At 32.5% G+C, this 26,691-nt stretch overlaps 1 protein-coding gene across 3 annotated transcripts in view; it reads right to left on the bottom strand.

The window, feature by feature from the left end:
* Window positions 1–26,691, bottom strand: part of LOC118201099 (receptor-type guanylate cyclase Gyc76C-like) — a 1,003,202-nt gene that overhangs the window by 388,818 nt on the left and 587,693 nt on the right. For all 3 annotated transcript variants that reach the window (XM_085815395.1, XM_085815398.1, XM_085815396.1), the window contains 2 exons: window positions 21,461–21,563; window positions 17,476–17,554 (listed from right to left, as the gene is read on the bottom strand). In XM_085815395.1, coding sequence (XP_085671521.1) covers window positions 17,476–17,554; window positions 21,461–21,563 — 182 coding nt within the window. The remainder of the gene's footprint in view (window positions 1–17,475; window positions 17,555–21,460; window positions 21,564–26,691) is intronic.

Genomic DNA, 26,691 nt, shown 5'->3' with positions numbered 1-26,691 from the left:
GGGCAGATTTGCAATAATAATTAACAAGGTGGTGTATGTTGGTGTATTTTATTATGGCAAAGCACACTAGATCTATTTGCCAAAGGGGAGGGATGCCTTCGTGGAGGGCTTTCTAAGGGAAACTGGCTCGTATACATGTTACACATGGGGAAAACCACGAAAAAACCCATGCAGCCAGCCCGTTCGCGGGATTCGAATCTCGGACCGAACTACCAGTGTTCGGCGACTTTACTCCTCGGCCGCTGGTGGGCCTAATTAACAAAGAAACATGGTCTTACAAAACAGTCTTAATAAATTACAAAACAGTCTATTCTTACAAAATAGTCTTAATAAATTGTCTTTTAACGCCAACTGTGAATTCGAATATCTGTATATCAGAATCAGTGTTTCTAAATCAGCACAGAACAAGAAGTCTGAAACAAAATATCGCAAGTGAAACGGAATATGATGCAAGTGCAATTGACTTTCGTCCATCGTTGCACCAGTCTACGTATTACGAAAATGAATATTTTCATTTCTGACAGCTCCATTTTTTTCAGTTTAACCTTTTTTTTTTTTTTTTTTTTTTTTGTTATTGTTGTTCTGATTTGAAATATCTTTGAATTCCTTAAAATTTGGAAATTTGTTTTTAGAGTTTGTTTGAATATTTAGTAAGTTAAAAGAAATTTGTTATTGAAAGAAATGTTTAGAATCCAGTGCTTCTTTGTTAAAAATTGAACTATAAAAATTAATGGGACCTGGTTCTCATGCTCACAATTAAATCATCTTAAGACTTGTTATTTTTTGCAGACGCTTATTTCGGCCTTAAATATTTGCTTAATAATGAACTTTGAACTTAATAATGCATTTTGTTAATTTCCCAACTTAATAATGCTTAATAACTGATAATAATGCTATCTCAACTTAATAAAATTTTATACATATTTAATACTTTTTTTACTTCCATCGCCTACTGAACAATACCTCTCCAGCCTAATATTTCGAATCAGTGGAAGGTGTTTTCCAAAACATTGAAGAAAATATGCAGTGATGAGTATAACAGACATATACAAACAAAGAATACAAATGTTAAGCAGGTGATGCATGCAATGGTTATACAGTAGAATATAATACACTTGTTATAATACAGTACAATGAATGATATCAAAATAACTAAATTTATACATAATAATAAAATTACCATATGTATAAAACATATGTGTGTATAATAACTTAAGCTTTGGAAAGGTGATTTAGTCAGCAGGAGATTATACACAATTTCCACATAGTAAAGTATAAGTAAATATCGTTACGGCACAAGAACAACAGGAATGACAGTGGAATGAATAACATAGTAATAAGAACATGTACAAATACAAAGATACCGCAGAATTAATAGGATGTGTAAAAGAATCATGAAACACAGCATGAGACAAAATAGTTTAACTCTTTTATTGCGTTATTTCTCGCATGTACTGTCGAAAGCACATATGCACGGTTAATTCGTAATCGAAGCTGAGGGAAAAGATCACATCATTGCAGATTTTAGTCACATTACATATGTTCTATTTAGCCGGCTTATTATTTAGTATTTTCTTGGTCCAGTTACTCCAATATAACTAGGTTTTCGAATATGAATTTAGCTTTCAAAAAGCCTCGGAAATTAGATTGTAAAATTTAATTCGGTTCTCAAAGGTGAACATGGGAAGTAATAGGAAAGTCCTTAAAGCAAATGTTAAGGTCCCCAGTCCTGCCACAATTGCAAAGATCATGAAGTCTAACTTCTGAGGTACGAGTATTCTCAAGACCCTGGCACACAGAAGAGTTCACATGCCGTTGAAAAGCAATAACTATTTGCTAAATGCGAAGAAAAAAGATATTTTGCCGTAAGTATCTGAAATAAACCCTAGACTGTAAGACAGATCATTACTATGGTCTTGTTATCAGCCTAGTATGAATACTTCAGGCACGTTAGATAGCTGGTGTAGTTCCTGGTCCTTCTAAATTTTGATCTAAAACGTTTGTAAACTCCAGGTAAAGAAATAGTGATTTAGGGGCTGGTTTTTGACAGAAGAAGCCGGATCTTCCGTACGCGAATTACTAAAATATCATCAAAATTTTTGCTCCTCTTAATTTAGTCCAAATAAAGGGAAAAGATTAATCCGGGTGTCTGTGTGTAAGATTTGGAACTGGCCACAACTGGATCTTACACAGGCGCAGTAGATGCCAAGATGCGAATCGAAACGTTTCGTTTCAACTGACGAAAGATTAGTGATTTAAGTTTACCTTTTACCTTTGATGTAAGTTTGAATGTGAATTACAGTTACGAAAAGTATATCATGAGATAAATAAGAAATTATTGTAATAGTTTGGAGTAATTACAGTCAAATTACAAAAAGATTAATTTATCATTTTGAAATTAAAGCATAAAATTTCTGGTACTCTTCTATTATCAGTTTCAGAAATGAATGTAGGCATGCATGTATGGATGGATGGATGGATGTGTTCAGATATGCAGTGCACATTACGTACATATGTATGCGCGTTTATAAACACACACACTCATATATAAGCACATACATACATACATTTCTGAATCTGATCCCGGTAACAGTAGAATACCAAATTTCTTTTAAAAGACCTTTGAATGAAATAATTATTTTAATGCTTATTATAATAGACTTTGTCTTAAATATTATCGTCAAATTATTTTCATTTTTATTTCGATCATTCAAGTTGTACACACCGCCTAAGCACGAATTTCTGAAGAGGTTTAGTACATTGATAACAACAGCACAAATAAATAAATTAAAAATAAAGATACTTTTAGGTAACTACATTTTTTGTCATTATATGAAACTTATATTATATTTATTATTATATTATTAGCATATAATATAATATATTAGCATATTATATTATTATTAAACTTATATTATATTTATTATTTATATTATTAGCATATTTGATCATGCTCATCTGGTTTTAAATTATTTCAATTTTATTCAAATAAATTTATATTACGGTAGTTTATAAATTGCAGGACAAATTTTATCCGAAAATTTAATTAAATGACCAGCTTCGCAGTAAAACTCTAATCATAAAATGTATACATATATCTTATTTTAGTACAGAACTGGCACCTTAAACGACACAACCCAAAATCATTTTCAAAAGCGTATTTGCAGATACCCTATATACCAACTCAGGAAAATAAGATTTGCATAATATCTGTTATTCTAGTTACAGAATTTCCAGGACACATATATTCGAAAGTAAAGACCAGATTGGATTTACACGCTATTTACATGACAACTTCGCGTTCTGCAGTCGGTGAAAGGGTTTCAGTAATTTCAGGCCGAATACAATTCTTGCATTTCATTTAAAGACGGGCCCACCAGCGGCCGAGCGGTAAAGTCGCTGAACACTGGTAGTTCGGTTCGAGGTTCGAATCCCGCGAACGGGCTGGCTGCATGGGCGTTTTCGTGGTTTTCCCCATGTGTAACGTGTATACGAGCCAGTTTCCCTTAGAAAGTCCTCCACGAAGGCATCCCTCCTCTTAGGCAGATAGCCCTCGAGGCTTTGCCATAATCACACACACACACACATTTAAAGACGGATGAAGCCACAAAACTTTAGTATGCAGTTTATTTAGTTATTGCACTTTCAACGGAAACTTATTTCGAGAAAAATGTACAGATTTGCAACAGATATTCAGGCTGAATTTGCAACATTTAAATCTTAAGTATAAGAGTCAATCCATATAAATTTGAAGAAAGATTTCTATGAATAAAATGTAAAAATTACAAATTAGTTTAAAATATTTTAATAAATTTAATTTATGCACTTCAATTTGAGTTACTTTAAATGTTAAATCACCATCTTATTTTTTTCCATAATAGCAAAGACTGCTTACATTGCATTTAAAAACTGATTCTTGATATCAAGAAAGTATTATATCAGCAACAATGGCACGCAGTTTTTAATGATTGTCTTCTTAACCAAATGGTCGTAAAAGCTCAAGCTCCATCCAATATTTCACCTATATTCAATTTTAGTCTATTAAATGTGGAAAAAAAATTAATTTTTAATCAGCAATAACGTGAATAAACACACAAACATGTATTCTTTATACATATAGCTTTTGTAAAACTTACAAACTTTTGATTAATAAACTCTACTATTTGAAAGTAAGCAATGGCAACACTTCTCGAAATAAAGCAGATTTTTATCTACAGCGTGCGGCTGTTGCCACTCGAAAAAATGAGGTCGATAATTAGCGTTTTCAGAGTTTTTAATTAATATATGTGATTTCATTTATTACTTCCTTATTCGAAGTAAAGGAAGTATTGTAATTCCCGGTTATGTATTTGAAAGGGGAATTCACGAAAAATGTATATAACCGGGAATTGTATAACCGGAAATTCACGAAAATTTCCCGGTTTGTATTTGAATTTATGTATTTATGTATGAATGTATTTGAACTAAAATATCCGTTTTGATCGCTATCAAATGCAATTTATTGCTTGACATCTAGGATAGGATAAAGGATTGTTTTTTCCAAAACGAATGACAAAACTGATCTGAGGCTACTCAAAAACGAGTAGCCTCAGAACGTTGAAATTTTGTATATAGGACTGCTGTAGCATGTAATTGCACACTTCCCTTTTTAGTGGCAATCGGCCACACCAAAAAATATATAAATATATATACATATATACCCCTTCTGTTACTCGGCTGCGTAAGCTCAGTTTCTTTATTCTTATATGTTGGTAAATTGTGCATTTTTTGCTTTAAAAATTATTAAATTATGTTGTTCTTATCTTCCAGTTGAGGTTTTTATGCCTTTAGGTAACCTGCGTGTTATAGTTGTAGAATTATCAACTATTTAATAGTTCTTTCAGTGCGGCTAAGCCTATTATTTTTACAATAGCAGCCATATTTGTTTACATTTGGAACTTATCAGAATAGTGGATTTGTTGCCAATCTACAGAAACTAAGCTTCTTAACAACAAAGTAACGCCTTCTTTTATTATGGAGAATTAAATGATTAGAGATTAGATTATCATTTAAATTAATAAATTATCCTATATATTGTCTCCGGATTGCGTCCACAATAAATTAAGTTAGTTTCTACGCCTTCAGTGTCTTTTTGCGGAGTGATATCAAATGTGAACTTTGAGTTTTGTCGACCGAAAAAATCCGCTTTCTTGTCCGCTGTCCAAATTTTTGTTTTTTTTCGTAGAAACTGTAATTTTAATTGTAAAAATTTTCTTTAAATTGTTTTAACTGTATTTGGTGTTTTATGTTTTTCAAATATGTCAATTTTTAATATAGATATTTTGAGTAAAGTTTGGTGACGATAGCTGTAGTAGTGACAGAGTTAATCGCGAACAAACACACAAACAGACATTTTTCTTTATATATATATTCTATATAAAAATATGTTACCATATATATAATTAAGTTACAAGGTGTATATAGTATATATATTACAAAAACACACAAATTTTTATACAGAATATATGATCATTCCAAAAATTTTCGAGCAGTATGCTTCTGAAAATTGATCAGTAAATACATAAAGACAGAAATTCAGAACCAAGTTTTCACGAAGACCAAAAATTGAACTATAAATAAATAAATAAATTTCAAAATATGCTATATATGTAGAATTAAATTAAAGGTTATAAAGGAAAACATTAACCCATTCCGTTCGTGTTTAGTTCCAAATTCAATTTTTTGTAAAACTATTATAGTAGTAGAAGCTCTAATAACTGCTTACTTATATTACAGAAAAACAAACATTTTTTGTAAAGAAAGTATATACTCATTCCATATATAAATATATATAATTGCAAAACCTTTTTTTTTAAATAAAATAATATAATCATGCCAAGTATTTTCGCGCATTAAGCTGCTGAAAAATTATCAAAACTAAAAATCAACAGCTTATTCAACCAGAGATAAAAATACATGAGTTGCAGAAAACTCTTCTATGTGATTTCATTCATTTTTCAATATAAACCAAAAAAAACACTAAAAAATTAACAAACCTTTCTTGAAAAAATCATGAGACAAGCAGAAGAAAGGAATAAAATACACGTTACTTTCCCTCGCCAAGGAAGTAATTTCCAAACGCTTCTGCATTTTGTATTGCAGTGTTGCGTAAAAAGTGAGATAGTTACAACAAAAGTTTTCGGCAGGTTAGTTGATCTTCAAGCATTGATATATGACAGTAATATTTTAAAAAGTGAAAGGAGATAACAAGTACAATGAAAACTCGCAAAAAAATGTCATACTACCGCATCTTTAAAGTATTTTCCAAATATAATACAAATGTATGCCCAGAAATATTGATTCAATACGTTTTCCAAAAGGTTCCTTTAAATTTTATAATTAACACGAACGTCCAGCTAATTAAAAATCTACTCAAACAAACATCTTAGATGCAGTGTTGAGAGAAAATATAATGAAACACAAATCTGATACAATAAAGAAGTTCTGATAAGTTTTGGAAACAACTAACCATGCTTTAGAAATATACTGTGGAAACTTATATTTCTCTTTAAAAGAGAAAAAGCTTTACAATAATTTCTTATTTGCTTTTGAAAAATACAGTTACTGTTACAGAATTATACCATTAGATGCACAAAATCATGATTTCAGTAACCTAGGAACTCGCAAGGCAGCAAGCAGGCTGCTTTTATTTTGTGGGGAAAATGAAAGATATATTTTAGTAGTCAATATTTATAAGTTAGCAACATCGATTTCTAGAAACAAAGCACTTATGCATCGCTTAACGTTCTATGCATAAATATATTACTTAAGTTAACCTTTAATTATAGTTTTACTTCTGCGCTACACATGTATCCGCTCATTATTCCCATGTTCATAGGAACTTAAATTACTTCAATTAAAAAGACTCTCGGACAATAGAAAATGAATAACACTCTTTTACGGGGAGGTGAACCAGATATTTCAACAAAGAAGTTTTCTTTTACTTTGTTACTTTAAATAACGACACGAAGGGAACTTGAGTACTAGGTACTTAACTCAAAATTCATTAAAAGCATTAATCGTCACACGGTAGATGCCGGGAATGTTTTCATGGACACGGAAAATTGGATTCATTTCTTCCTTTGTCAGGTAATTATGATCGTGCAGGAAATGAAACAGAATAGAATCCAATAAATGCGCAAAGCTTTTAATTGTAGCTTCATGACTCGAAAAGAATAAATGAGGCAAACTGAACTCGAAAGAATGGAAGACATTTCTTAGCGGAATGCATTGATTGAATAACGGTCAATGCATTAAAGAAACGGTTTATAGAAGAAACCACAGTCAACTCTATATATGTGAAGTACCTAGAGTACCCATGGTTGGTATCCATGGTTAACTCAAAATAACGATCAATAAAAGGCAAAAGAAGCAAAACAGAAACATTTATGTTACAATTAACAAACCGCATTTCAAGCAGTTTAATCTAATGAGTTCATGTAGTTATGCAAATTAAACAAAAATTCAAAATCATTTTCTTCCAGCCGAGCGGTAAAGGCGCTGAACACTGGTAGTTCGGTCCGAGGTTCGAATCCCGCGAACGGGCTGGCTGCATGGGCGTTTTCGTGGTTTTCCCCATGTGTAACGTGTATACGAGTCAGTTTCCCTTAGAAAGTCCTCCACGAAGGCATCCCTCCCTTTAGGCAGATAGCCCTCGTGTGCTTTGCCACAATCGAATAATCCAATCCATTTTCTTCCAATCTCTGAGGATATTTCGTTTTCTGCTGCACCTTCTGTTATTTTTGTTGACATTAGTACTCAGCGTAGACTACAACTCAGCGTAAAGTAGAACAATTTATTTCTCCTATTGTGCAATTTACTTTTAACACACGATTTAAGAATATTTATATATTATATTTAATGTTCAATTAAAATTTGTGGATTGTGTATTTATATAGTCATATAAAACAACAATTCTCAATCTATGAAAAAAATCTATGAAAAAGCTACATTTGTAAAAATATTATAGACGCAATGGCTGAAACTATAAAATACATTCCTTCTATTACTTGTGCTTTGCAATCAATTTTTAATTACTATAAATTTCTTCCAGCTATTACTTTTATAACAGAAACTAATTTCTGTCATTACGGTGTTAACCAACCACTCTGGCAGAAACTTGTCAGGTTTGAGCCAGATACTAAAGAATCATCCAATCATTTTTAAAATACCGATAAGAGCTTTGCAAGTTTCTCATATTTCTGAAAATTTAAATATATATAATTGCATTACAGAACTGATTTCTTTTATCAAGAACTAATACACAACATGGTTTTCGAGGATGGAGGGGGTACAAAAATTATCTATTTATTTTACATCATAAACTATTATTTTATGTCTAAATCATCAAATTTTAATAAAGTTCCGTGTCAATTAATTCATTCATGTTATTCTAATACAAAATGGCACGACTTCTTGAATTTTGTACGAAAACATCAAATTTCAAATTTCATTGCAGTGCCTCGCTTCAAAATTTATCCCAGAAAATATCCCACATTCTGTAAATATTCTCGGATATTGTATACATATTTAGGTAGCGTACCAACTGCGCGAAATTTCATCGAAGTTCTCCTCCCCCTCTTATCTCTCTTATCTAATAGACGAAATGCGCGACTTTTTTCTGTTCCCTCGTTCTAAGAACTTGAATTCCCAAGAAGATTGGGTGCTACAAAAAGTCATTTATCGCCATTAATGGTTCATTTTATTGATACTGCAAGCCTCTAATTTCTTTTATCAATATTGTACATACAAAACAAATATTAATTTAAAGTCTGGCGTGTGCTAAAGTAAAAATGAGTTTCTTTTACACTCGTTTTATAGTTGTATGATGCTTAAAAGAATGACGAGCCATGTCATTTTTATTCTCTGTAAGAATTAAAAACTTTCCAAGTTGTAGATTTTAGTCACTGATATATACTACATCAGTTTTAAATATTTAAATTGATAGATTAATGACACACGCAAAACTGATACATAATCAAGCTATCAAATATCGGATTTGTAGCGCACCTTAAACAAGTTTCTTGTCTAGATAAATATTAACAAATCTTCTTAGATAGCAGAATGGTTTTAACTTTCAAATTCACCATTTTAGGTAAACCGTTCTAATTTAATTTAAAAAATTCTCTTTATTAAATCTAAAAATTGGATTTCTTAAGTGGTTCTAAATTCACACTAATATTATTGCAATATATGCCTTATTAAGCTTTCCATTTTTAATCGTTGAAGTTATTTTAAAGTTATTGAACTTAAAATTTAAAGTACATGTTTTAATACTAGGAACGTTTAAATATTTATTCTGTTTTCCATTTATTCTACCTGTTGTACTTTGGCATATATGTAGAATTTGACTTAATTCACAGCATGAGAGCACGAAGTAATAGTTAAATGGTTTATTTAATAGAAAGAAATGAAAGTAAATAAAGATGAAGTTAACGGTATGCAGGATTAACATAATGATGTAAAGGCATAACATCGAAAGCACAATTAAAGTTCATAAACTCTTGAAGACGTGTGAGCCGTCTGCTCACGTCTGCCTTCCACTCTCGACCAGGTCTCAGCGCTGTCTGGGATGATTCTTACTGCGCTGGGTGATGCTGTACTGATGACGTCATAACGGGCAATTCTCATTCAGCATTGGACGGTATGATTTCCCACAGCTTCGGCCAGCCTGAAGAGGCATCGTCCTCGATGTCTGTTGAATAGACATCACCATCATGTACCTGCAAAGATAATAAAAAAAAAAGAAAAGAAAAAAGAGAGTATCAGGTCCTTAGGCTTTGAGCTGATACAAGCATTAAATCAATTTGACCATGGCTTCATATGGTCAGCCGCAGTAGATGTTAAATTTGGTCCTTCATGGCATCCTACTTTCTCGACTTCATATCTGTCATTTGATCGAACAGCTATGATTTTATACGGTCCATGAAACTTAGGTCGTAGTTTCAAACCAGTCCCATATTGAGTTCTCTGAATGGCTACCAAGTCGCCAATCTTGTATAGTTTCGGTTTCTTACGTTTCTTGTTGAATTGTTTACGATTCTCTTCTTGTATCTTCAAAATGTTGTTTTTCGCATCTTCTCTCATTTCATCACGTTCTTGCATCAATTGTTTTAGATATTCTTCATTCAATATCTCACTAATTCTCAAATCTTCTTTATTCTTCATTTTCGTGCCTATGAGAAGCTCAAACGGTGAATATTTTGTACTTCTCGTAGTTGTACTGTTGATTATTCTCTGAACATCTGAAACATATTTAAACCATTTCGTTGAATCTTCATGTGATAATTTTGACAAAACAGGAATCAAAATTCTATGAATTCGCTCAATTTGTCCGTTACCTCTTGGAATACCGGTAGTAATTTTGACATGTTCTATTCCTTCTTCAGTACAATAAGCTAAAAATTCTTTCGATGCAAAGGCACTACCTCGATCTGAAATGATTCTGGCTGGATTTCCAAATACAGTCTGTTGTTGCTTCAATTTTGAAATAACTTCTTGTGTAGTTGGTGATTTCACTGGATAGAACCAAGTAAATTTCGTAAAAGCGTCGACAACAGTTAGAATGTGTTGGTATCTCTTGTTCGTCGATGGAAGAGGTCCAATAAAGTCGATATGATACGTACTCAAAGGAACGTTTTCTTTCGGTACAGGATGAAGAAATCCTTCTGCTTTTCCTTGCTTCTTGTTGTACAGTATACATTCTATACAGTTAGCAATTACTTTTTCAACTTTGCATTTCAGTCTGGGAATATAGAATTCTTGCTCTACAGCATTCACAGTTTTATCTACAGCAAAGTGACCTTTTTTATGTACCTTCTGTATGATTTCATTCTGTAAGGATTCTGGCACTAGTAGAAGATCTTTACCATTTTCAAATTTGTACAAAATATCATTTCTCACGAAGAATCCATTTTTTTCTCCCTTCTCAACTAAATTCTTGATTAATTTCACATGTTCATCTTCATTCTGTTGTTGTACTAACCGAATCTTCTCAGTTACATCGGATGTGTATGATGTTAAAATTAGAGCATTTCTACTTAGAGCATCAGCATGTTTCATTTGGCTTCCTGAACGATGTACAATTTCATAATCGAATTCTTCAATAAACATTGCCCATCTTGCAATTTTAGGAGTTAAATCTTTCTTATCTAAAGTTTTCTGAAAAGCACTACAATCAGTTACAATTTTGAGTTTAGTCCCTAACAAATAGTTTCGAAATTTCTTCAGAGCTTCTATTACTGCAAGGGCTTCTAATTCGTAACTACAGAGTTTCTCTTGCTGCGGTGAAGTCTTCTTACTCATATACTGGATTGGGTGATAATTACCATCATCAGACAATTGGAGTAATACCGCACCAAAGCCTTGACTACTAGCATCAGTATGAAGTTCTAATGGATATCCTTGCCTAAATATGTGTAGAACAGGTGCCTGAGAGAGAATTTCTTTTAATCTGCAAAAAGCTTCCTGTTGTTCGGAATCGAACTTAAAACCAATACCTTTTCTAAGTAAGTCACTAAGAGGTTTAGCTATTTTAGCATACTGAGGAATGAATTTACGAAAATATCCCGTTAGTCCTAAAAAGCTTTGTAGTTGTTTACAGTTACGCGGTTGTGGAAAGTTTCGAACAGCAACAGTTTTGGAAGGTGATGGTCGAATAGTTCCGTTTTCAATTACATGTCCCAAAAATTCAATTTTACGTTTTAAGAATTGGCACTTTTTGAAATTTATTTGTAATCCATACTCCGAAGCAGTTTTGAGTACTCTTTCTAATTTGTCTAAACATTCAACTTCATCATTAGCCGGTATGACTATATCATCCATATAAATAATTTAGTACACCTTCATTTAGCAAGTCACGAAATACTGAATAAATATACCTTTGAAAAACATTTGGACTAATACATAAACCAAAAGGAGCTTTAAGAAATTCGTAGATACCATTATGTGTTACAAAAGCGGTATATTTGGTGCAATTTTCGTCTATGTCTACATGGAAAAAGCCATTTTTCAAATCTAGTGTCGTGAAGACTTTGGACTGTTCTAAGCGATCAAGTACTTCCGGAATTAAAGGTAGTGGAAATTTGTCTTTAATAATCTTCTTATTTAATTTCCGATAGTCCACGCATAAACGTTTCGAATTATTACGCTTGTTACACAAAACAATAGGCGCCGAATAAGTAGAATTGCTAGGCTTTATTATGCCCTCTTTCAACCATTCCTTAATTTGATCGTCAACAATTTTTTGTTCCGCGAAAGACATGTATCTTCTATTTTGACAGACAGGAATATCATCGCATAAATTTATTTGCATCTTGAAGTCAGATTGTCTATTTTTACGTGGTTGGTACGAATTAATTAAATTACACAGTCTTTCTTTATGTTCTGCATTTGAAATATGCGATAAATCAATCTCGTTGACAGAAATAGCATCCACCAGATGTGAAAGGTAATTAAACGTCGCGCTACTTCCGCTTTCGGGACTTTTGTTTACATTAACAGAGACGCCAGACGATCGCGAAGGATCATAAGCATTCTTCAATGAGATAGCAATATTCAAATTTCCCATAACGCAACGCACGTTAGAATTTCGAGATGACTCAGCAGTTATCAAGTTTACATTACTTTTATTCCGATGAGAAATTATTTGAAGGCCATTCTCGGTAAAAGAGAAGTTAAACTGACTCAATACATCCAAACCTAATACAATTTGATTACATAATGACTTAACAACATAAATTTTCGTACGAAGTGAAAACCCATCAATTGAAATATCAGAAATGAAAAAGCCGATGGGGTACGTTTGCTTTGATTCAATTCCGTTTAATGTGATATCGCTACAATTTAAATTAGGAGAACCAATCTGCTTGTGTAACTCTACGCTGCATATCGTTACATCTGAACCAGTGTCAACTAAACTATTAACTAAATGATTATTTATTTCTACAGTCTTCATAATTCTATCCTTGTCACAAATTCGTTGTAATAAAGCTGCTTGATGTGTCTCGGGGGTCTGCTCTGGACAGTTCGTTGAATAATGCCCGAACTTCTTACATTTTACACCCTTTGATTTGTTTACACAATGCTTAGAATAATGCCCAAATTCCTGGCAATTAAAACATTTGACCTTATTAACGTTAGATTGATTTCGGTTTGATGACGAAAGCTTACTTCTATCTTTAACTTGAGTGTCTACTTTCGGTTTCGGATTTTTAAACTTATCATTGTCCGATCTCATTTTATCATAAATTTTAAGCCTTTGTTTAAATTCAGATATTGTTTCGCAACCATATAATATCGTTTTCCTAACCACAGAATCGGGAATACCATCAATAACATATTTAATTAATGAAGCATCTTCAATGTTACCTCGCGAACACATTTCTTTCATTTTCAAAAAATACTCGTCTAAAGATTCATTAGGCATTAATTTACGTTTACATAACATTTCATGCAACTCAGCAGAATTAAAAGCTTTACCATATTCAGATTTCAAAAGCGTTTTTAACTTACACCAGTCATTAACTTTAGGTTCACTCTGAATAAATAGTTTCGCTTTACCTTTTAATGATCTTTTAGCAAAAACTAATTTATGCAAATCACTTAATTTCAAAGAGTTTATAACATCTTCAAATTCATCAATCCATTTATCAACATTTTCATATGCATTACCAGAAAAAGGATTAACAATACTTTCAATATCAGAAAAACTAAGATGAGGTTTAAAATGATCTTGAATTGGAAGCTGCATACTGTTATTTACTTGAGACTCGTTAAAACCAGGATTGTCTCTTTGATTATCATCAAGCATTACTTCAGAAATTTTATTAATAGTTTCATCTTCAATATCACTATTTTCTTCATGCAAAATATTTTCAAATAATACAGATAAATCACATAGGTAAGAGACAATTCGGGTTACGACTTCCGTTTTTGAACCTTCTGAATTTATGCACAGTACATTGCAAATTTTAATTAACTCATTCAAAGTAAAACTATTCTGCACTGCATCTATTTTCTTATTAAATTCTTCAGAATCTGGTTTAAATATAAAGCCAGAAAATTCACGTAATCTTTTCCGGTTATTTCGATCTCCATCAGTATTAAAAATAAGCTTATGCAAACTTTTGATTTCAGAACTTTTACTGTTCTTTAAAGCTGCTTCCAATTCTGGAATTTCTACTAACTTCATATTGGAAAGAAAGTTTTGTACTCACCCGACAGATGATCGTCGTCAATTGGGTAATCCACACTTTATACGAGTAATCCAATAAATCGAATAACTTGTGACAACAGTTCACTCAGTTCACAGTTCAAAGCACAGTTCTACTACTCGCACATTTTGGAATTCGAGGCCCCACGATGGGCGCCATATTTTTTTGTAGAATTTGACTTAATTCACAGCATGAGAGCACGAAGTAATAGTTAAATGGTTTATTTAATAGAAAGAAATAAAAGTAAATAAAGATGAAGTTAACGGTATGCAGGATTAACATAATGATGTAAAGGCATAACATCGAAAGCACAATTAAAGTTCATAAACTCTTGAAGACGTGTGAGCCGTCTGCTCACGTCTGCCTTCCACTCTCGACCAGGTCTCAGCGTTGTCCGGGATGATTCTTACTGCGCTGGGTGATGCTGTACTGATGACGTCATAACGGGCAATTCTCATTCAGCATTGGACGGTATGATTTCCCACATATATTTAATTTCTAATATACATTTAATTAATAAATTGATAATTATGAGCATTTTCAGAATTTTCATAATTAAAAAAAAATCCGAACTCCCTTATATTCATGTCTTGGGTTTTTCAGTTCCCTTTTTATCCATTCCTTTTTTCCTTTTCCCATATTGTTGCACTGTATTCAAGTTTTCATGTATGTAGAATGTATATAATTTGTATTGTATTATGCCAGTTTATATTTAAATGATAATTTTTACAAATTCTTGCATTATAACTCTAGTTAAGAGAAGATATTTCTAACACTTTGGTCAGGCTTAATCTTCAGCATGCAGTTTATTTGCTAACCTAGTTTCAGGCTGAATTATTTGTAAAATTAATTATTTGAAATTATTTGTTAACAAAGATTGTCTCTAAATCACGCTAATAATATTTCTAACTGTTCTAATTTATAATGCGACACGTTCATGTGATTTATAATAGAATTCATTTCTAATTTTTTCAGCAGTATTGAAATTAATAGCAAATATTGATAATTTTATACATTTAGATTACAATGATTTAGATTGCCATTGCCTTCTGCACTGATGCTTTTATGCTACGTTCCTAATATTTCATAATGGCAAACAGATAAGTTTAACTCATTCACCACACATGAAATCTCTAATTCAGCCCACTTTTGTTCTGATGTGTGCTGTATTTTCTATTTTCCTTAATATATTGTTCAGGCTAATTTCGAAAGGTATTATGATCAAGCGTAAAAGTCACTAAACATTGGTAGTTCGACTCGAGTTTCTAATCCCAGAGATCCCCCAGATCTTTCTTTTTTTGGGAACTTATTTACTGTGTAAAAATGTATCGTAAAAATTTCAGTTAAGTAAAAATACTTTTTTAATTTATTCTTTAAAAGTATTTCAAAAATTTTCACTTTACCTTCGCATATAGTTTTACAAATCCCTCTAATAAGAATAAGGAAGGAAGTTAACTCGGTTTCAGTGATTGATACCTCGGTGCGAATTATATGTAACCTTTTCCAAAAGCATAAAGTTTATATTTTATATCAATAAATTAAGGATTATTTCTCCGTCTAATTTTCTTTTCATGTTTATTCCAGAACTACCTTTCCACACTGTAGTGCTTATCTTTATGAGCTTTCTGTAATCATTCAATTTCTCTAGCTATGGCAACTTTGCATACTTTTTTACATGTAGTTATATTTTTAACCACTGTATTTTAATTCCTGTTGACTATTAGTACATTATTCACTTGTTTCACAAGTGCAGATATTTATTTTATACGGAAATCTACGTAAAATAGCAATTAAACTTCATTATGTGGAGCTCCTGATCGATTGCTTGTTTTAGATTGAATGAAATTAAGCTTAATGCTGTTAATTAGCTTGTTATTAATTTAATTACACTTTTTGATTAATTATATGTGTAGATATTTCCAAGTATATTACACAAACTTTTGCATCCCATTTTTTTCTTTTTGGTTTAAAAAAATAAGTTTTTATTTATTGAGAAGCCTGATTGATTATATTAATTTGCAGTACTGTGTATCTAATTCTTTTCTTCTAAATAAATTTTAGAAAAAACTTCTTAGCATAATAATTTAAATTTATTTACAATTTATACATCAAAGTTCCACACGCATAGTAATGTTGTTATAATAGATTTCATGCTAAGCTTTTTTTTTTTAATTTAACTATTAATTTCTGCAAATACTTACATGATTACTTTAACTAACCAAAAGAAATTCTAGCACACTTTGATACGAAATAATATTTTGCACGCCAGTGAACTATATTAAATTTTCCAGTCTAGTTCAGACATCTTAACTATTATTGATGCAATTTATAAAAAATATAATTTATATGCTTTACAATTATTTGATTCATGATATTACTGTAATACTCTTTCATTTAATATTGTAATTAATGAAAGATGTGTGTAATGCTAATATGTTCTGTTTAGCAATACCTTTTATTTTCTTTGCTAGATCTCGCATTTATTAATGTTATTCAGGGAATTAGACTGCTTGTTAGATATTATTACTTGTTCTTGTGATTGTGATATGTAATTCAATATCTTTATTTTTATTTTCCTATTGTCTACAATTGGCTTCGAAAAGTAAAATTGTAATCCTGTAGGCAACGGGTGGGGAAGAAAATTTGATTCGCGCAGTTGGACTATACCAGGACGAGGGGGGGATTTTCATTCGCGCAATTGGTGTACATGCCATATTTAACATGCATTGTTTTAGTTCATATTTATATGATCATGAAACAGTTTTTTGTGAGATCGGAAGTGAATTCTAATAAGTATGCTTCCTACATAACAGTTGAATCTACTATTGAAAAAATAATAACGTACGTAATTGCATTTACTGAGATTCCGTTTTTATTATACAGTAAAAAGGCAAACTTTTACAAATGAACTAAAATGAAGCATATACCTATTTAAAAATTCTCCACTCTATCAGCTACAAGTGAATAAAAATATTTTATGACTTTAAAATCATAAAATTCCACGCATTGAATATAATAAAAAAACTATCAAACTCTTTTAATAATTAAAAAAATACAGCATTACTTAAAAAAAGCTATTGATATAATACTGAGCATGTTCGCTCAATTAATAAATGATGAGCTGATAACTGTTTCTTATTTTATATACGCATTCTAACTAAACCTAGGTATTTTAGACCACTTCTAGTTACGAGTAAGTTAAAAACAACAAATTCAGTCGTACCTATATACCATATAGATCACGAAGCTGGATATAAAAAGTATAGATGCCATAGTCACAGAGACGTATTCTTTACTTTTGTCTGAAAGATATGGAAAAATAATATTTTGACAATAATCAATTCAAAATAATAATAGACATATAAAGTAATATATTTTTCTTTGCAAAAAAGAGCAACAGTAAAAATTATTATTTCAATACTTTCATGTGAAATATAGGTGTCTCAGCATCAGGGTTGCAAACTTGTGGGAGGGATAAAACGCACCTGGACAATTCGAAATCACATAGTAATAGGTCGGAAAAACCAAAAATGAAAGGACACCGCGTACCTAACCACGCATTTTTATAATAAGCAAACATTCTCTAATGTAACAGAGATCAAAGAAAGTGGCCGAAGTATCTTCTTCGTGGTATAATACAGGCCTCACATCTGCAACATACGGAATTCCTAATGTGCTAGAAGCTTTCAAGGAAAATCTTGGATTACCTAGCAGTCCACAGATGTTACTAGGAAGAAGTCAACAAGTTCCTTCAAGCTCTCAATACGGATATCACGTACCAGTGTTTTCCTATGTTCCAGAAGAAATAATTAAGGCCAGCTCGGGGATCAAGCTAGCCATTGCATTGTACCACCACGCCCAATCTGCTGTTGAGCAATTCAATGTCTGAGCGATCCCTTAACCAAATGCCTATCGGCTATTTCCGCGTTCATGTAATCGCTCATCCTATTATCTCTGTATTCTTGTATGAAATGAAACTTCCGTCAATAAAATTCGGATCAATGCCATTTACCGCGTCAGGAAAGCATTTCCGACTCTGCAGTATTATCCGAGTCATCGGGGTGAATCTTACCCATCCTACATGTTTGTAACTGTACCACTGAAAAACACCTTGTATACATATAAAAGTACACATGATATTAAAAAAAAAAAAATAAATGCCTTTGATTTAGAATGTTTTTGGCTGCCCCTTGTAATTGCAAAACGCGTACGAAAATTTCTTTTTCAGTTGCCTTTCTTCGCTCTTTTTCGAATAAGACATTTTGTTTTTATTTTGTTACTATGAATAAGTTTCCTTTTACTTGTTCTCCACGTACATAATTTTATCGCATTTCACATTTCATATCAAGAATTGTGTTTATTTACTTTATAAACAGCAGAAAATGGTACGCTCTTAATGAATTTTAATGTTTTCATTTCATTTCTAAACTATATGTATTCACATTTTCAGCCTGTAAAATTGATGAAAAATGTTAATTCGAAAATTCTTGGAATTCTTTCTAAAAGTGTCGAGCAGAATTTGGAAAACAAAGTTATTTAAAACTAATAAATACGGGAAATAAAGTTATTTAAAACTAATAAATACGGGAAATAAAGTTATTTAAAACAAAAACAGAAATTTAAAAAAAAAAAAAAATATGTCTAAATGTCATCGAATTTATTAGCCTACTGCTCATATACACAGCTAGCAAACATTCATACTGAAAATATACAAGCTGAAAGTTGTAATAGTTTATTGCGTAGTAAATAAGTAAACTGCCCATTTAGGCAAACGGCATCATTCATGTAAGGCGAATGAAAAACAAGACATAAAGACATCAGAATACAGCTATAAACCGCAAAAAGGATGCTAGTGAGATATGTGTTCCTGATTGGGAAAGTAAAATGAATTTATATTGTAAAATATAGTGGACTTCAAAAGATTTTCTGTAACACCAAAACACAATTTTCACAGGTAGAATTATATGCTTGTGAACAAACAAGTAACAAACGAAAAAATATAGCTGGACGATGTTAAATGAAATGCGTAAACTGAAAGATTTAAGTATTTGTATTAAAAGGAATGGTACATATGAAGTTTAAGGTTTATCGGGAACGCTCGCACGATGATTAGAAGAAGACTCATTGCCGAATTAAAAAGCAGATAATTAATGTATAAGGCAGCAGCTTCTTCGTGCATTCGAGAAAAAGTTTAAAATTCTAAGAATACATAATCAGTTTATGAAAACAACATTTATGTGTATTTTCCCGACTTAGCATTACACACCGAACGACAACGAATTTTCGTATCAAATTACTACAAAAATATAAATGAGGAAAAACGTAGTGTCAATAAAAATGTGCTGTGAAAAGTGGTAAACAATTATTCTGTGTTTTAGGGTAGGGGAAAAGTTTGCCACCATTAAGTTATTTTTAAACATAAAATTGTTTCACAACTTACAGTACTCGGAATTCTTATGATAACAATTAATTAAAATCCGCAAGGGATATAATGTGTGTTTAGAGAATGTTTTGAATGTAAACTGGCTCATTTCCTTTTACACATGGAAGAAACCATTAAAATTCTCATACAAGAAACTTATTCAGCGGGATACGAACCCAGGTGGACCTACGAATGGCAATCAGTTTTTATTACTCGGCAACTAATGCATTAGTGTCCAAGGAAATGTGTGAAAATGAAAATAGATTGAAAGTTGTAAGACAATTAATTTGAGACATTTATGAATGCAAATAGCAGGATTCTTCTTAATAGATTCTATAGTCATGTAAAAGATCAAATTTGGGAGGCAGCTTACTACATCTTAACACGTTCCTTGTCAACTCCGAGATGATAACTCGTAACAATATTCTGGACCTGTACGTGCATTACGAGTGCAGTCATGTTTGTCCGCTGGATTTACATTATTAACTACGAATGTTTCCTCAGAACATACTTGTTAATTATACGCAATGGGTGCCTTAAGTAAGAACACTGAATATACATTGGCAGAGGGAAATAAATAAATAAATAAACTTATTTATTGATACAATAATATGAAATTAATATTTTTTCCATAAAAACTGCTTAATTTTATTAACCTTATTATTCTATAGGAATAAACTAAAACATGTGTGTAACTTGCATTAAAACCTCAACTGTCCGAATGAAAAGCATCCGATACTGAATCACTCATATTTGCGTATTCTTTCTAATTACTTTTAGGATAATTTTTTTAATGTGATATAAGTATTGTGTTGACGCATATGCGAGTTATTTTAAATGAAACGAATTTCTGTCACTTGCAACAATATCCAGACAATCCGAACACAAGAAAACTGAGAATCATTAGCAGTACGCCATAAAAGTAGTAAGCGATAACTCATGTTCGATGTTTGAGGTCAGAACATGCGCATGTCCCGTCCAAGTACAATAGTTAATACCATAAAATAAAATATTCATCTATTAAGGCCTGATATGCATATTGCCAACTTTGATATTTTTGTTAATAAAAATTTCAAGGAAGCTGTGAAAGACCAATGGACTTAATATTCTGTAAATTGGGAATCCAGGGAAAAGATACAACAGCCAGAAATTGCAGTGATACGTTAAATGGATTATGGAGTCTAGACTCAGATTTCACCAGACTTGACTGTGAAAAGGGTACAAAAAGTATGGTGAAATATGGTATTTCAAATGCGGCAGATTGCACCCATTTTAGATTAAATCAAATGAGAGTTTCATAGAGAATAAATATATCATGAAATATAACGTGATGTTTAGTCATTTATAATTGTAACTACTTTACTGAAACGAAAAATATGTTTAATAATTATTTTAATAATTAATGAACGAATGAATTTTATAGGGACATTATTTTTTCGTTTGCTGTGCGGATTATCTTAAAAATACTTTTATTCCAATGAAGACTTTTAAGTTACATTATTCGAGTAAACAGAACATCTGTCACTTAGCCTTCAATTGACATTGGAAAAAAAGATTTTTACACCGTTTAAATAAAACATTAATTAGACAGCCTGATGGTAAAACACGAAGATAATTTTCGTTGCATTTGTAAAACTAAGATATTACATATAAATAACACATCATTTTTTTATTTTTACAAACATTTTGTTAAATATGCAATTCTCAGTTGCTTTTCCTTTGTGGTACTTAACAAGTACATCTTCTGATGATACACACTAAGAGATTAAAACAAATAATACATTACCAGGACTGGGTTTGCACCCGCTTCCGTCAAAACCACAGGGTGGTTCGTCCACAGGAGGTTTGTCAAAATTCACCCACAAGATTTCTTTCTCGAGCTTAAACATCTAGCGAGAAAAACATAGCGAATGTTGTAAACAAATCAAACTCAGAGATTTACTCTGATACAATTCGTAAAGAATCACTTTATATTACAGAACTCTATACATGTGCATTTTATCAGAAGGTTTAACATTAGACTCGAGGAAAGGAATATTATTATCATATAACAAATTATCATTTCACTTGAACAGTACACATGAATATATTTATTTGGCAACATCAGTAGCTATCACGTAGCTTTTATTTTTTAACAACACTAGTAAAGGCTGATAACATTTCCAAAAGAATGTGACAAAAGGGCAAATATATATATATATATATATATATATATACCATATTTTTAATTTCATAAAAGAATTTGTCCATAGAACACTTATAACTCGTTCAGACACATTAATACTATATACAATAAATAAAATGTTAAATTTTGATATTTCAAACATACAGGAATCTCAGCAAAGCATGGGATCTCATATTTTAGAACCATCTACTCTGCTGACCATTAAAATGTAACATCAGTAAAGAAGCAGGTACAAGTACTACCACAAAAGATACTAGCTAAATGCAACTGGTCTTCAGTATGGCTCTCTCATGCTACCGATCTAAATCTTTAGTCCTCTAATTGTTACTTTTGGAACAAAAAGTTCGTTATTTTGATGCTTTGGCACTCAGTGCATCCCCGGGAGAATTGGCCACAACAAAACCACTCGGGATTAAGGAGAAGAGGACACCAAAGGAAGAAATGGGCGGGAGACCAGAATTTTACCATTAATTGTACAGGTAAAGTTCCATTGCACTAACTGTACAGCACAAGCCTGTTTTATTTTTTATGGACAGTATTCTGGCGGACATATCCAAGAATCTCTCATCCATCTTTTCCTACTACCAAAACTCTCGAGAGAGTTTCCGATACACTAATTCCTCCACTCTAAACTCACACAATACACATACAAACAGCAATACTTTTTTCAGGATTCGAACGTGAGCCCAACAATACTGCAACCGGCATCGCTAAACACTATACCGATCATTGCGTAGGAAAGAAGCAAAACAGGAACAAGCATGGATGGCACCAAGTATTTGCTAGTTAGGCAAACAGATATAGCCTTGCAATATGTCTTGGAAACATTGCCGGACCTCGCTAACTGTTAAATTTCCACTCCAATTCTGAGGAAAAACATCCTGAGATGCAATCCGAGGGATCCCATCGCTCCTCCTCTGCCACCAAACTTTCAAGAGAACTTTCGGCTCGCGTCTCTTTTGAGTACACCCTTGTTGCACATTACAAAAATCCGCACCTTCTCCGGGATTCGAAGACGAATCTTTCGATACGGCAGAAAGCGTCACTAACCATTACACTATCTAAGTAGGAGAGAAACAGCTGATCTATGTGAAATTCCTGCAATAGAGATAGCGTGCGAAATGAAAATGATTCGCAATGCGGGGCATATGCAATTAACGTTGCCTAAAATTAGTATAAAAGAAAAGAAGAAAGGAGGTGTTTCCTATATAAGTATCATGTTTCCTCTTTTTTTTGTTTGATTAGAAATGCAGAGTATGCCTATGGTAAGAAGACAGATAGAATAACAACATCTGCTCTAATTCGATAGCAAGAGATTGACAGCATACCGTGACAGTGAATTATCATAATACCAAACTACTGCTCATATTAATCGACATCTGGAAATGATCAGGCGAATAGAAAACAGGTTCAGGAACGGCAGACACAGTGGCATGCAATATCATACACTATCTCGATGCAATGTCAGAGACGACAGAAATCTTGAGCAAATGGTTCGTACGGATCCAAACACGTTGACGGCAAGAAGCGTCAGCACTAAAGTTTAGATGTTATCCTGAGTACTGAAAACACTTTTTTTGTTCTTTATAGCACAACAGATGACACTGCCTGCTTATGCATCGCCATACCTGCCGCGTTATATTATGGCACGGAATTGGATACAAATTTCACTAGCATCTGGTACGCATACGTGATAGGCTTACTAGTTAGAGTTATAATACAAGCATTTTAAATCCTAAAGTTTTACATCTTCAGCAGCCCCTACGGCTACATTCCAAAAGGACGTCCCAAATTATGTTTGATACTTTTCGACCTTCAACAAGTTAGGTCTTGGCCGCAGTGATCGTCGCATCTTTCCCCAGTTGATCACATCTGATCTATAATGACACACACAATCACCACCAGTTGACTACAACAGATAAACTATGGCAATGTATTACAACTCCATGAACTGCAGTGCCCCAAAATATCACCCAAGATGTTTTTGATTCTAAGCCTCGTAGGTAACGGTAGATTTCTTTCAGTATGACCATACTTAATAATGAGTAGTTATTGGCTTTCTCCCATGAATCTAAAATTTTAGTAATTATTTCTCCTTACTGCAAAGGATCCGTAAAAGAAAGTTAACTGCGTTATATTTTTCTTGTGGACTATGGAATTTTAATGCTTCATTAGTCTTGCAGACAGCTCATTTAAAAATTATTTTGTTTCGACAGGAAAAAAAATAGTTAAAATGATATCTCACACATCATTCTGTATTTTGAAGCAATTACAAACAGTCCCTACATATAATAAAAGGAACAATCTGTCTGTCTGTACGTGCATGTCTTTCCTTCGTGCTACGAGTAAGCTAATAGATCAAGGGCTACAAAAGTTTTACTAAAAATGCAGAGTAAGTTCATAGTCAAGTATCGATAAATTCAAAGTGTGAACTTTTGAACAGCAACTCAATAAATAAAAAAAATCCTCGTTTTACTTATAATCGATATCAAATTGTTTTATCTTGACAAAAAATAAATGGCTCTTATCAACATTCGTTTCAGATAACGCTTTGAAGAATACAAACATGCTACTCTTATTTTTTTTTCAACGCAGCGATTAGTAATTAAAGATAGATTTATTATCCGGCTACTACTACGAAACGGTGATTATTTGTTTTATACACGGCGGCCTGCAAGATCATTACTTTTCACTAATTTAATACTGCTGAATTCAGTATATGTTAAGAAACATTTCCGAAAGTTTAAAGACATCTGTTTATCTGCAATTCTTGATTTATCCGAATTTGCTTTAAAAAAATACAAAAGCTTACATAGAAATTTTGAACTTTTCCTGAACATTCCTTGGTTCCTTTAAGGTTTGAGAATAATACATCAGTGAACGATTCAAAATTTTATACAAACGGAAAAGGAAAAATGGGGACATTGCAAATTGCTTAACTGTATATAATATTAAAATAGTAAAGTTCAAGCTAAAAATACAAAAAAATAGATGTATAAATACAGAAATTCGATAAATACGATCAACGGTACTTGGCAAATAACAGTCTAATTCATCAGGCCAGCGGTAATAAAAAGGAAACTCAGCTATTTACAATTATGAATTTTTAACTCAAGCTCTCTACTCATTACAGCATAGATATACGAAAGTAATCAAGAAAAATTAAAAACAATTAAGCAAAAGTATCAGGTTGTGACTCAAAACTACAAATACTCAAATCATACAGGGGGGAGGAACAAGAACAAAAAGCAAAATAATCCGAGTCTTTGGAGTTTTTAAGTGCGGGATGAGTTTAATGAAGATGAATGTAAAATGACAAGAAATAATATAAGAATATAAAATGACATAAAGTACCCACCACATTTATTAAAATGTAAACATAATAAAAATTCATCAGAAATGAGAAGAATTCTATATAGCATGTCGTACCTTAGCAAAAGGATGAACAGGATTTCGCTACCCTTATCTCTAGCAAAAAAATAATTTTATTCCCAGAAAACTTGTGTAGATTTCATTTTAAAATCTGTGCCATGCGTTTACCATAGCAATTCACTTATTACTTACAAATTCATTTAAAATTAGAGCCAGCCCTTTTAGCTTATACAGATCTATAAATAAAAGACGTATCCTCCTTAAAACAGAAAGTTTGGATTACGTGAATTGTTAGGTTCTGAATATATACAGGTTCCATTAGAAAAACGTTAATACGCTTGTAGGGTTTATATTTATTTTAACTAACATTTATTTTAAGTTTAAACTATCTTTCCTGTCAAGCCTTACTTTCCCCTGGAACTGCCAATGCCAGAGCATGTAAATTTTAGTAGAACGCGCAAGGATTCAAATTATCAGCGGAAGTATTCCGAGTTAAATAGAATGGAAACGAGTTCGAGGTGTGCTGTTCTTACTTCACGAGCGAGGAGGTAGTTAGCCAGAAATTGAAGAACCCCGCGTTTCGGCCTGTGTGCTTGCCTCGGAGAATTGTTAATCGTTCAACGTGATATTCAAAGTTTGCTGAATTAACAGAGGTATTGTAAAACGCGGTGAGGTTAGTTACGTTTAGAGAGCCTCGTAGTTAGAGTCTTGTTATTATTTCTTTTCAGGTTCTTATTTTTATTTTACCGCTGGGTTGGGTTAGTTTGTGAGCGTCAAGAGCACGCAATTGTAATTTCTTAAGTTGAATAAAAAGGGACTTAAACCCTTAGCAAGACTCAGTCTATTTTCCAGTTTCAACAGTCACCTCTTGGTTGCGTGCAGGTTGGAGGCGCGCAACTCTACATTGGCGCCCGAACACTTGTTGAACTGAAATAGCCGAAAATCGGATGGAAGCCGCCTGACAACACCAAGAAATGGCAAGCCAATTGGAAGGATTTGGATACCTGGATACCTTTGAGAGCGTCAATCAAGCCAAACGTCAATTTCGACGGATAAAATTCGGTGGCGATATTTCTAGAAGGCCTAGAAAATCACTTTCAGCTCTACCCTGTGCCTGAAAGACAAAAAGTTGCCATCGCCACATCTGCACTAAGAGGACAGGCCGCGCTATGGTGGAAGAATATAGGCAAATTTTTATTAGGGGAATTTGGAAGCCAGACATATACATTTGAAAATTTCAAAAAATCGTTAGTAAAGGCCTTCCCCATAGTGAAAGATCGAGCAAGGCTGGAAGCCGAACTATATAGTTTCTATCAACAGGATATAGAAGAGTTGACGGACTTTATTCTGAGAAAAATTAAGCTGACGGATATGCTGTATGGGAAGAAACCCGACGCGGAGATTATTGAAATAATCTTACCAAGATTGTTACCTGCTGTTCAAGACTACTTCGAAATTAG

Source organism: Stegodyphus dumicola, chromosome 4, assembly GCF_044657685.1.
Source record: "Stegodyphus dumicola isolate Sdum_Otavi_A_Nest chromosome 4, ASM4465768v1".
Classification (NCBI taxonomy): domain Eukaryota; kingdom Metazoa; phylum Arthropoda; class Arachnida; order Araneae; family Eresidae; genus Stegodyphus; species Stegodyphus dumicola.
This window is presented reverse-complemented; position numbering and strand designations above follow the sequence as displayed.